Source organism: Gekko japonicus, unplaced genomic scaffold, assembly GCF_001447785.1.
Source record: "Gekko japonicus isolate JY-2015 unplaced genomic scaffold, Gekko_japonicus_V1.1 scaffold633, whole genome shotgun sequence".
In the NCBI taxonomy this organism is placed as follows: Eukaryota; Metazoa; Chordata; class Lepidosauria; order Squamata; family Gekkonidae; genus Gekko; species Gekko japonicus.
The window spans coordinates 150,769-164,936 of NW_015175375.1; the positions used below are offsets into that span (position 1 = coordinate 150,769).

General features: G+C 36.6%; 1 protein-coding gene across 1 annotated transcript in view; it reads right to left on the bottom strand.

Annotated features, from left to right (window-relative positions):
* Window positions 1-14,168, bottom strand: part of NHLRC2 (NHL repeat containing 2) — a 55,909-nt gene that overhangs the window by 6,144 nt on the left and 35,597 nt on the right. The window contains exons 6-8 of the mRNA XM_015425532.1: window positions 8,888-8,987; window positions 8,345-8,576; window positions 2,234-2,356 (exon numbers count right to left, since the gene is read on the bottom strand). Of these exons, the coding sequence (XP_015281018.1) occupies window positions 2,234-2,356; window positions 8,345-8,576; window positions 8,888-8,987 (455 nt within the window). The remainder of the gene's footprint in view (window positions 1-2,233; window positions 2,357-8,344; window positions 8,577-8,887; window positions 8,988-14,168) is intronic.

The window sequence follows — 14,168 nt, forward strand, 5'->3', positions numbered from 1 at the left end:
CTGAAGTCCTGAGAGATCTATTAGAGGAAATAAGACTGACTGGCATATGCTGATCAGATCCTTGATGTCAGTACAATCATTTATGCTTTATTTATTACAATTTTAATTCTACTCTACCTCTAAGGACTATAAGGTGGAGCAGGTGGGTCTCACTTTTATTCTCACAAGATCTCTGTGAGACAGGTTGAACTGAGAACATATGACTAGCCCAAGGCCATCCAATCAAGACTTCTGAGGCTAAGCAGGGATCTGAACATAGGTCTCTCCAGTCACAGTCTGATATTCTGTTAATCACACTATTCTGTACAGCTTCACCTACCAATTTTTCAGTGCTTACACAACATTTGTTGTTTTATGGATACACATCAACATGTAAATGTATGTGCAAACTCGCATTTACTGATATGCATGTTGGTTATATTCAGATGCCTACTTCAGAAGGTGAGATTGGCTTCAACTTCCTCCCTCTCCGTATGACTGTCCTCTCTTTTCCACACACTGGCATGATTGAGACAAACTGAATCAAGGGTATGGATATAGAAAGTGACATGTCTATGTGGACAGCTTTCTCATATGAGGGGGAATTTAGTCTCACCTCAACCCAAGAGGGGGAATTTAGTCCCACCTCAACACTGTCACTAAGTGCACTCCCTTACTTTACCCCATATAAGGGAATACCAACTATTCACTCAGTGGGTGGGGGTGGAAACCTGCCTGAGCATGTCCTGTATCGTCGCTGAGAGTGTCTGTAAGTATATACAAATATCTAACAGTCTTCCCTTTCTACTATATTCCATTTGCTTGGCTAGTGCCTGATATTTTGTAAACAGTAAACAGATACATTACAAAAGCATTCGAGGTCAACAAGAGCAGGACATTCAAATATCATTTACTAGGATTATGAAGGAGTTTTTGAATAACCATTCAGTATGTACAGTAGCTTACAAAAAGTGGAAAATCTCATGCACACTTATGAAAGGGTTATGGATTTCAAGAGATCTTACTGAGATTCCTGTAAAAGAAAAGTAGGAAAAAGTATTTTTTTAAAAATAAAAGCCTTCTTCTATGATGATGAGATAATAATAATAATATCTTTATTGTATTAGCAAAAAGCCATAGCAACAGAGCAGTATAAAAACATATGACCCCCACTACATCCAAGCAAATAATAACAAATCAGACATTTTTACAAAGATAAAAAAATCTAAATCATATAAGGGAAAAACCAAAAAAACCAAAAACCCACACTTAAAATTATCAGATTAGTAGCTACATGGTCCACAATTATCAGCAGTAAGCTAATTAGACTCAGGGAGATTTGTTTTCCTAATCACCATGGCTAAGAAGGAAGCCACTATACCTGTGGTTTGATTATCAGAGAAATTATCAGACAACAACACCGAAACTACCCAGGGAAGAAAGGAAACTTTTCTTTTCTCATAACGGGGGTGATATATCGATGATGAGATTTTTTTAGTAGGGATGGGCAGGAAACAGCTTACAAACTATTATTTGTGACAAAGTTTGGCCAGTTCGTGAACTGAAGTTTGTGGCAGGTCAACTGGCATGAACTTTCTAGCGGTTTGTGGAGGTTCATGAATGGATACATTTCCAGACGGACTGCATCCGCTCAATCTAAATGTTTACAGAACTTCAAAGAAATGGGGGGAGGGGGTGGAACGCGAAGCGCATGTAGAGGAATATCCGGGGGAGGTCCCCTGCAACTTTTATGTCTCTAACTTGCATAGGATCTGTTCTATACACTCATGAACCTAATGAACCTGCACCTGTCAAAATGACCACCTGTCATTTCCCCAGAATGCACTTTCTTGGGAGCACCTTCTTTGGGGGGCTGTAACTTGGGCCCATATATTCAAGCCTCACCAAACCTGGAAGGCAGGTAGAGGAGAGTCAGCCAGAGATCCCCTGCAAGTCTGGTGTCTAGCTTGCACAGGATCCATTCTACTGGGTCATGAACCTCAACAAACCGAATGGGTTCATTTAGCTCCTTAAAGTTTGTGATGGTTTGTGGCTTGTGAACTGGGCATGCCACGAACCAAACTACACTTTTCTGGTTCTTGTCCATATCTACTCTTTAGTGTCTAAGTGAATGTGCTGCATCTGATATGGATCACTAAGTCTAGTCTTGTAACATGACCTACACTTTTTGGGAAAGCATCTAAAGAAACAGCCAACTATCCATTGCTTGGAGTAATTAATTATGCAAGCTCACCTTATGATTATAGGAATCCGCAATGTAAAGGAGGTTTCGCCTCCCGTCCCAGGCTACTCCTAGGGGATGCTGTAGCTTCGCATTTATCCCAGCTCCATCAACATCACCAAAGGCAAATAAATTCTTTTTTCAGGGGGAAAAAACTTTAATTAGAGGGGTTGTTCCATAGTTACATCTGTTACTATTCTTCCAGAATATGAAAGTCCAAACCATCAGTTCTTAAGGCACAAAACAGGGGCAAAGTATATGAATATTTCTTTTCTGAGATAACAACATACATCCAGATTTAGAATTGCCAAATGTTGTCACATGATTGTTATTTGGTGGAGTATGTGAATTATTTTTCAGTTCCATGGCTAGTGATGATCCCTGTGTCACTCACCAGGCTAACCATTCCCAATTAAATTTCACAGCACCAGGTAAAACATTTAGAAGAACATGTAGGTATATGAATGGGGGGGGAGACACTTTAGGAATGATGCCCCATGTAAAAGTCTCCCTGTTGCCGGTACGGTGTGACGTCAGGCGGCTCTCGGTTTGCTCCGAGCCGCCCAACCCTCTTTCGTTCCTTTTTGAGTCTCCCGACCGTCGGGAGAACTTGACCAGCCCTCCCGGAGAGAGGGCTGGAGCAGAGGGCTTTTTTTTTGGCCCCGCCCGCAATCGGCAATGCGTGGGGGTGACCAAAACTGCCCTGAAGCGGGAGCGATCGGCAGGATAGAACATGGCCGCCATGTTCTGCTCAGACACAGCCATCCGTTTTTAACTATGCTGAGATTTAAAACTGAAAATAACTGCAGCAACACAGAAGAAGAATTAAAGGAAAGTGTGATTATGCTTACTTTGAAGTGCTAAGTAGAGAAGGAAAATGAAAAAATCCCCAAACAAATATGTCCAAATTCGAGAATGATAGTGGCCGGGAGGCTTATGGGACTTAACTTTGTTTCGGTATTTTTCATGGGGAAGAGAAGGACTATCTGTTGGCGTTTCTGTATTGTGCTGGTTTTGTTTATCGGCATGGATTTATAAAAAGGACAACGGAATGCAAAAAGACTGTAGAATAATGAGAATATTGTGGTTGGAACTTGAATAAATTGACTTGGAGAGTTTGCTTGAAATGGCGTGCATAAGGAGGAGGAGGAGGAGATTGACGAGAATATGGAAGTGGGTGAGATGACTATCAAGCAGTTTCTAAGAGTTTTGGTTCAAAAAGGATGCGAAGAAGCATGTGCGAAATTATTGGAAAAAAATGCATAACACACAGATAGAAACTGGAAAAAAAGAAGAGCAAGAGCAACCTATTGTGAAAGAGACCCCAGAGGATTGGCAAAAGGAGGCCAGTGCTTATTTTAAGGAAGAAAATCTGGGGACTATACAAGTGAAGGACTATGTAGAAACCCAATACCTGTCAACTGAAATAGTAAGAAAGAGACCAAAAAAAAAAAAATCTTGTGCTAAGTTAGGACTGCCAAAAGAAAATAAACAACGGCTGAAAACTGAAAGGATTAAAAGAAGGAAACGACGGGCTTGGAAATTTAAAGGAGACAACAAAATATGGAAAACAGAGTGTCTGAAAATCAGAGAGGGGAAGCATGGAAATCAAGGAACACATAAAGAACAAAGACATGTAGATATGCTGAGGCAGAAAAGTAGATTGCAAATGGGGAAAAAGAAAATCCCCAGACCCAGATGGGATACCCACAGAGTTCTACCAAACATTCGAAGATCAGATACTGAACCCCTTTAAAGATTTATTACAAAACATTCCTAAATCAAATAAACTACCTACTTCCTGGAATGAAGCTGTCATAACACTGATCCATAAGCCTAACCCTGACGAGGAGGAAATAAAGAACTACAGACTGATCTCATTACTAAATACGGATTATAAATTATTTGCAAAGATACTGGCTAATAGGTTGAAAAGGGTACTAATACAGAAAATACATAAAGACCAGTCAGGATTTCTACCTAGAAGAAGGATTCAAAACAATATTAGAACTATAATTAATGTATTAGAGTACTATGAACTACACCTGGGGAAACAAATGATGTTAATACTTTTAGACGCAGAGAAGGCGTTTCAGAGTATCAACTGGGTTTATATGCTACAAAAACTGACTGCCTGAGAATGCGGGAACAACTTCTACAAAATGGTAAAAGCTATATATAGTGAGCAAAGTGCCAAAATTTTATTCAATGGAGAAACTACTCAAAACATTCCAATTCAGAAAGGCACAAGACAGGGATGTCCACTATCCCCATTACTATTCATATTTACTATAGAATTGTTAGCTGAAAAGATAAAAATGAATTGATAAAAGGTCTAAAGGTGAAGTGTTTAAATTACAGGCCTTCGCAGATGACTTGATCTTTATACTAGAAGACCTGGAACACTCTTTATCGTATTTAATAGAAGATATTCAGCAATTTGGTAAAGTAGCTGGATTTAAAATCAATTTTCAGAAAACTAAAATCATAATTAAAAACTTCCCACAAAAATTAATAAAAAAAATAAGAGAGATTTTAAAAATGGATGTAGTACAGACAGCAAAATATCTAGGAATATGGATTTCAAATAACACATCGACGCTATACGAAAGTAATTACATACAACTTTTAAACAATATTAAAAGAGACTTAATTCATTGGGAGAAAATACATCTCTCCTTAATGGGCAGAATAGCGACAATTAAAATGAACATTCTGCCAAGATTCCTTTTTTTAGCACAAAAGAGTAGGCAAATTTATATGGCAGTCTAAAAAACCTAGAATAAAAACGAAAGATCTCCAGGACAGTAAAAAAAGAGGAGGCTTTGCATTGCCCAATTGGCAATTGTACTATGCCCAATTGCATTGCCCAATTGTCAATGATATGGATTAAAGATTGGGTAGAGTTAGAAGATATAAGAACACTAGCTTTAGAAGGATCGGATTTGGTAATGGGATGGCATGCGTACTTATGGTACGGAAAAGATAAAATCCACTCTAACTATCATACACACATCATAAGAAGTTCCCTTATGAAAGTTTGGAATTTAATAAAACATAAATACTGTATCAAAGTACCTCTGTGGATATCTCCGATAGAGGCATTTGCCAAACTGTCACTAATAATAGGGAAACTTAAAGAAACCTATGGCAACTTATTAAACAAAAAAGCCGAGCTAAAAACAGAGGAGGTACTAAAAAAACAAAATATAAACCTATCCTGGTGAGATAAAAATGTACTAAAATCAAGATACAATGAAGATAAAAAAATAGGATTTTACACCAGTGTAAACGAAATTGATAAAATTTGGCTTTCTTCCAGTGATAAACTAATTCAGAAATTCTATACAAAATTATTAAAGGATGAGCTACTAGAAGAGACCATAAAAACACCAATGCTAGCCTGGATAAAAGAGATTGGCCATACAATAGAAATGGACCAATGGATAAAAACATGGAGATCACTAAACTATATTAGCGCGACTACATATAAGGAAAACATATATAAAATGTTTTTCAGGTGGCACTGGACCCCTGCTAAAATTGCTAAATGCTTCCAGAAAGCTTCAAATATCTGTTGGAGATGCAGTAGGAATAATCATACCTCCACATTTGGTGGAGGTGTGACAAAATACAAATCTTTTGGAAAAAAATATCTAAAATCTTCTCAGATATATTCAAAATTAATATGCCATTAACACCAGAAACGTATTTACTAAATATGATTCCAGACACAATAAAAAACCACAAACATATAATAGTATATCTATTAGCAGCAAGAATTCTGATAGCAAAGCGTTGGAAGTCAAAAGCTATGCCATCAATAAGAGAACTTAAACACAAGATTCTGGAAATAGCTGAAATGGACAAACTGAGCATGACATTACAGAACAAACCAGAGGAACTTTTTTGGGATAGATGGAAAGTAATTTACAAATGGCTGAAGCTGAAGAAGATACAGTAGATCTGAGAACTTGCTAGTAAAAGATAATGGACGATAAATGAGAAAGGGAAACTTTACATTAAGTAATGTATAAGTATTAAATGGATATATGTACCTATTTTTGTGAAATGAAAAATGAAAATAAATTTAATTTAAAAAAATATGGGAAACAGAGTGGCTGAAAACCAGAGAGGGGAGGCATGGAAATCAAGGAACACATAAAGAACGAAGACATGTAGATATGCTGAGGCAGAAAAGTAGACTGCAGATGTTTAGGAGGAAAAATAAGCTATACAAAAAGATAGAAAGAACAGTTTTCTTCGGACATATGACTAGATGGAAAAATGACCTTAAACCTACTTATTTATTTTATTATTTTCTTTTTTGTTGCAAAATAGTGGTGATTAGGAAAGTTTTATTGTGTATAACTTAAAAGATAAAAGATGATGGAAATATTAGGGATGTTGCTTTGTCTAAAGTCACTTAATTATGTTTGAACTGATTGGAATATTATGGCTGATTATTAATTAATTTTGATAATGATCTAATACGATTTTGGGTAATAACAGGATTTTTAAAGTTAAAATTAATATAAAGGCTATTAATACATTGGTAAAAGTAAACTATTTAAAAGGTACTAAGATCAATTACATTAAAAATAATGAATTGGCAAATTAATGGAATAATTGTTAATGTAATAAGAGAGGTTTGAATATGATGTTGTTAATTGTTTAATGGTGTTTAGTGGTATTAGAAGGTTTTGTTGTGTTGTAAGTAGGTTCTAATCAATTTTGATAAGAGTTTAATATGAGTATGGTGGATGTAGATCAATTTTGGGCTGAATAAAGATAGATAAAGTCTTGGCAGATTATAATTGAAGGATATTGGTGCAGCTAAATGGAAAATTTATATTTAAAAAATAGTAGAGCAAACTTGATAGTCAAATTTGATATAAAGGTTCCAACAAAGTCTTAAATTAATATAAAGGGTGTAAAGATTGATTGCAAAGTAAAAAGGGTAATAAAAGAAAATGAATTAAAAATTGAATATTAAACCCTGTTCCCATACTGGAAACAAGGAGTTAGCAGACTACTGGAGGACGGATAAGAGTTAGAACTGTGTAAGGTGAAGATAATGAGAAATATAATAAGCCAGCATGAATGTTTTATACTGCTGATATGAATTTGCAGCGTAGTTCTGAAAAGGTAGTAAACCTTAAAGGAAATAAAAATAGAAGTCTTTACTCAACACAGATTTGATATTAAGGCTGAGGATAAGAACAAAATATTCATTTTTTTTGGTCTGATTTGTTTGTTACTCTGTGTTGCTGGAAAGGAAAAGTGCTGTCATAGGATTTTGTATGCAGTCTTGTTGATTATCTTGTTTATATGTATGATATAGGCTTATATTATAAAATCAAATAAATATATTGTTAAAAAAATCTCCCTGTTCATATAAAGTTGAATCCCTGAAGAAATAGAAGATATGAACAACCACCCTGCCTTCCAGTTACAGCAGGAGCATTCAAACATGCAGTCCTCTACCTACTTTGAGAATTTGTACTGAGTGGTCTTTCAGCATCTGAATCATTGTATTTTCTTAGTCAAGTATTTTCCCCAGCTATAAAATTATGAAAATAAGTCTTCTTTCAGCCGTTCAGAGTGTCTGTCTATACCCTTACTGAATTTTGCATTTTTCTATCGTCGTTCTGTTTAAAAGGCATTTGAAGCAATTTATAGATAAGGGAAAAAACTATCTTCTTATTCTGCAACAAATGGAGTTCTTCCTAGTTAGTGCATTACACAACTCTGCTAGTCGTGCTTCTACGTATGTGGCTGGGGATCCTGCTTCCTCTCTTGAGCATAGCCTTAGAAAAGCCGCAACAACATGCTACCTGGGAATTCTGTGCCCATCTCCAGCCAACACATACACAGCAACTGTAAAACTCCATTTGAAAAGACATTAAGCAGCATTTCCCAAAAGTGACCAAAATTTGTATTACCAAATGCTATCCTATCTGAGAAGGCGATACCTCATTCAATACATTTAAGATACAAATTGTCATATTAAAATACCACACTGAGATCCTACTTGCTAAGATTAGGCTTGAATAGAATTGAGGAAAATAGCATTTAATCCCCCCCCCCCAAAAAAAATACATTTAACTTTCAAGTTATTACCATTGGGTCTCTCTCGCCTCCTACAAGATGCTTCACAGCTCCATCTTTCATCGAGATGGTTCGCACAGTACTACTCTCACTGTCTGCTACAAAAAGACTGTTCCACGGCTCCTCAGGAGCAAGGGAAAGACCAGAAGGCTGGGCAAATCCAGCTTTATGGGGATATGCGTTGTTTCGGTTCTCTTCATTGCCACTCCCAGCAAAGCGGAGGCAGGTTCCTTTCTTTAAGTCACTAAGGAGAAAAGGGAGCAAATTAAACACCCCCACACACACCCCGGAATCTATTGCAACAGAATCATAATCCAAAATGTTTGGTGCATCATAGCAAAATAAAGTACAAAATGATACCAAATCATTCTTTAGGAGTTTATTTATAAGGCAATAACTGGAATCCAAAAAACAGAGAAGAAATGTTTCCTTTTAGTGTCATCAAAACTGTGGAATATTAAGCTATTGCCAGAAATGACCCCTAAGAGGACATTATATTTTGTTTATCACTTGCTGACATGGTGTTTTGTTGACCAGTCTAATTTTCTAGTTTACCTTCTTTTGAGTAGCTTTCCACATTCCAACATGAGTGCCCATACTTGGTGTGTGCCTGCCATAGCAATCCACAGAACATCACCTTCATGGATTCCTGAAACTACAGACAGCACAGCCTCAATGAAAATGGCAATAAGTGAGTCTACTTCTGTCAGTAAAAAGAAGCAAAACTTCACATTTAGTCCTGAGCCTACATTGTGGGGAGGGCGGGATCTAAGTCTAACAAAATAAATAAATAAATAAAGTTACAAGAACTTATATATATACAGACAAACTGTACTTACAATCAACTCTAACACTGGCTAAAACTATGCTAATTCTCTTCAGAAATTACTCAAATCACATCCTTAATCTACTCTATCACTCAAACAGCAGTCATACCATCTCAAAGATGTGAGGCGCTTGCTAGCGTTATTATGTAAGAATATAAAACTAACTTTTAAAACCAGAGATTGTTTAAAAATATGTTTAAAGTAAAAGTAAAGGTTCCCTTGCTCGAAAGCCAGTCGAGTCCGACTCTAGGGTTGTGGTGCTCATCTCCGTTTCAAAGCCGAAGAGCCAGCGCTGTCCGAAGACGTTTCCGTGGTCATGTGGCCGGCATGACTAAACACCAAGGCGCATGGAACGCTGTTACCTTCCCACCGAAGTGGTACCTATTTATCTACTTGCAATTTCTTGCTTTCGAACTGCTAGGTTGGCAGGAGCTGGAACTAGAGACGGGAGCTCACTTTGTCATGCAGCAACTCGGGTCTCGAACTGCTGAACTACTGACCTTCCACAGCCTGCAGTTCAGCGTCTTAACCACTTGAGCCACCGCAGCTCCCCTAAAAATATGTTTACCCTCCCAAATAAAATCAATTTTATTACTATTGTTTCTTTTTTCATAAGATGCATCACAGATGAAAAATTCATGGTTGCTGTGTCCTTTTCACCTGTGTCCACACTTCTCCATAGTACTTAATCTCTTAGGGTGAATTTTCAGATCTGTGTAATACATTCTAACTACTGTTAAAATTCAGAAAATAGCAATGGGTTGGATGCAGGCTGAAGTTCCCGTTAGCAAAATGGAAATTTCCTGCCGGCTCCCCTCCCACTGCAGCCCACTGAAATCCACAAAATGCTACTCCTAAGGGATAGGAGACCCTGAGATACCAAAAGAGCAGGGGGTCTGCTGTGAGAAGGGGGAATCAGCAGAAATGTCCAATACAGTCTAGATCCAAACCAATCCTTTCAAATTCATGTGTATTTCCCAAAACATAAATTATGGTGCACAGATTTAAAAAATCTGAATTATCAACAAAAGAAGCTCTGCCCAGAAGCACATATTAAACCTAGGCTAAATTCTAATTTTTAAACCAGAATGTGATTTTGGGAGTCAGGAGTAGGCAGAACTGCATTTCTTAGAAGTACAATTCCCTCTGCATTTTTCCTATGTGGAATAGAGGAAAAGGAAGGGAGAGGAAGCCATTACAATTTCCTTTGGGGAAGGGGCCTACACCTTCACAGTCTGTGTTGTCCGGTGAAAGTTATGACAGAGTGAAGGGTGTAATGTAAGGGAATGAGAGGTATTAATTACCAGCCTAGTCCTGTCATATATTGCTTCAAGTTCTTGTAAGTGAAGGAGGGGTTCTCTCATCACCCCTAAATTCAGATTTGTAAAACAAGATAACATAAATAATGTGCACTAATTATATAACAGAACAAGTAGTTGTGTTCATTTCCTTTGGTCTTTATTTATGAAATTAATAGCTCTGAAAAACTAATGCAGATCCATCATTCCCTAAACGAAACTTTCTTTCCTGAAAAATAAACGTGCAAATATTTCCCCCAGAAAAGTAATTAACAGTTTATCCATAATAATCACCTACTACTTTGTCTGAAAACAGAGTGCATTCTGGTGGACATTGTTAGGAACTAACATTTGAATTCGATAACACCAGGGGTTCCAGGGCTCCAATCTGACACACAATTATTTCCTTGATTTTATTTAGAGAATTTTTAGAGTCCTGCTTACTTGCTTATGAGTGTACTCCACTGAAATATTGGGGTCTCACTTCCAAAGTACACATAAATATTATTGAATGGCAAATGTATTTTGTTTCTCCTTATTTCCTTAGCAATATGTTTGTGAAATTAATGGGCTTAGACTGGAATGATTCTATTAAGGATTGCAATGTTTTTATTAAAAAACTCTTTTTTGAGGGGGTGGGGGTTAGCATTACACTGTATCCAGATCTAGCCAGATATCTCATGCCAATGTAATACCTGGAGGGATGGTTGTGGTGAATAGCCACACTCTACTAAGTAAATTCTGAACTCTCCAAACTGACCTGGGGGAGTCCGCCAATCACTAATTCTAACAAAGAGGGGTTGCTGGGTAAATATGGTGTTTTGTTGACTAGTCTCACACATGTCTACCTTTTGAGTGCAAATCTAGGTAGTGTTTTTACTCCAAACTTTAGTTTAAACCTTTATCAACTCAGCAACAATCCACAGAAAATCAAAATGTGGATGAGTATTAACATATTAAAATAATTGAAGATCAGGGCTGGTTGAGTTACTGAACAGATTATAAAGTAGAACATAAACCATCATTGTTGATTTTAGATCTTATGAAGAATTCATTCAAGATGCTCTGTACCCACATAAAAATATTATGTAATAGAAAGTCTTTCTGTGGGAAAAGTAGTTTTCTTCAGATTCTAAAAAGAAAAAAATATGATATAATTCTTCCCAGTTTGAGCCCAGAGAATAAAAAGTAGCAGGTTTTTTTTTGGGGGGGGACTTAAAGTATGCAATTCCATTATGTCATCTAACCAGCTTTTATTGATTCATAATATTTGCTACTCACATCATCAGCAAAGCTTTTGAAGGGGTTGCTGTCAACATTTAAAACAAAGTAATTTTTGCTGTCTCAGAGGAGAATGATTCTGATATGAATGCTGAACAGGCAGATTGTTCAGTGCTTGGAAACAAATTTCTATACTAAACAGCTATACTAAAGACAGACAAGCAATTATCATAGATAGTTGCATATGGAGAGATTTTACAAAACAATCAGTGTACTCCTTAGTTTTAGGAACAATCATACATAAGATTCTCAGAGATTTTATAGTCACATGCAGAATTACAGCAAGGACTAAGAACTAAATATAATGGCTATTAAAGGTCTAAGGCATAGCTGGCTTTTCTCATTGTCCTACAAGACAAACCGGGAATTAAATTATCACACAAATATTTCATACACAGTTAAATAATGAAACTTATTACAAAAAAATCGAAGTGGATGTTCCTCTGAAAATTAAAAAATTAAAAATTAAAAAATCCAAAAGGAACCAAAATATCACTTATTCTTGCCTCCTACTATGGTGGTATAAAACTAAGGTACATTCTACAATTCTTCGGTGGAAAAGATTTACCTAAAGTACTTTTAAGTAAGTATTAAAGACTCTTCCCCAATAAAAAGAACAAAGACATTCCTTCACTTTTATACAATTAAACTCTACATTCCAACTGGGGAGCAGTTCCAAACCAATACAGCTTATCTTTATTAGGAGATGTATATTCTCACTGCCATCGCTGTGCATTCTCACTGCCAGTGCTATTTGTACTATCAAAGCAAAGTTTGCCTTATGATGATAGTATTGGTATAAACAAGCATTAATGGTTAACTACAGCTTTTGATGTTGATCCATATTATCACATTCTTTTTACATTCCCTGAAACATTTTCCTTATTTCTGAGGCCCCTTATATGTAACACCTGTAATGGCAGCCCTCCGTAATGTTCTGAGATATGTGTTATGCTGCCTCCTTGCCTTCCTCAGCACTTCCTAGTTATTTTCACTGCCACCAAAGGCTCTTGTCTTAGACTGTTTAGTTGAACCCAATAAACAGGATGGCTTAACTATACTCAGCAGAATGACAGGTCAAGTACGTGAAGTGCATCTGAGGTAAAAGGGAATCCTTTATTCTAAATAAATCAGCTGTTCTCTTAAACATAAAGAAATATATTGATGTAGTTGTTTACTAAATAAGTTGGTATTGATGCTAATTATTTCTATTATTTACTATGTAGAATTCTTTAAATGTTATCATTGTATTTATTAAGTCAAGACCTCTTATTTTAGAGGATTCTACTTATAATATTGTTTTATTTTGTTATTGTTCATATGGAAAAGTTAATACAAATTGAAAAAATAAAGATTATTTATATTTAAATTAAAAAGAAATCAGGTTAATTATTTATTTATTTATCTAATTTATACCTCGCCCTCCCCGCTTTGCAGCAGGCTCAGGGCGGCTTATTAAATCAGAGAAATAAGACAAACACAAAATATTTACATAGCAAAACACCACATTTCCTAAAAACAATATTTTCACAGTACTTAAAGATTCTATAGAATATTAGGACTGCATTTCTCCTTGAGCACAGGTGTCCACAGGTTGCATCTGGACCACCAGGGATTTTCTCATTAATACTAAGTACATACTTTACTACAGTAACTACTAGAACAACAACAAAAAAGCACACAAACCCTCCCAAAGTATACTCTGGGCTATTAAGTCTGTGTGTGGGGGGAACCCCGTATGGGATGTGCCATTCAAACTGCAGGAGAAACATACAGAATGCTCCACCATACAATAAAGCCACCTGGTAACAAACATTCGACATCAGGGAGAAAGACTCTTTTGCCTTTCCTTCTCCCTAACAGGCTAATTTTTCTATGGGAACAATCCTGAGCAGGACTGCTTAGAAGTAAGCCACATTTTATTCAAGGGTTTGCTCCCAGAAGAGTATTTTTAGGATTGTTTCCAGGGTAGTTGTGCTGGTCTGCAGTAGAAGAACTAGATTCAAGTCCAGTAGCACCTTAAGAAACCAACAGGATTTTGTGGGTATAGGCTTTCAAGAATCAAAGCTTTCTTCTGTCAGATATGTCTATCAAATGGAGCTCTGACTCTCAAAAGCTTATGCGTCTTGGTTTCTTAAGATGCTACTGGTCTGGAATCTTGCCATTCTTAGAACTGAAGCGTAAGTGTCAGAATTGGTTTTCTTAAACGTATACAGGGAATTTTCCATAATACAAGCCAGCTCCATCTGCTGGTTCATATTGTTGTTGTATTATTAGTCAGCGAACTAACTAACTTAAGAGCTACGATTTAGTTTGTTTCCCATTCTCCCATTGTACAACAGTTGGGATTATACTGAAGGGGGCCAAGAGGATAGGGATAATTTTACTTAGATAACAGTCTTATTAAGGAAGGTCAATCAGACTGAAAGG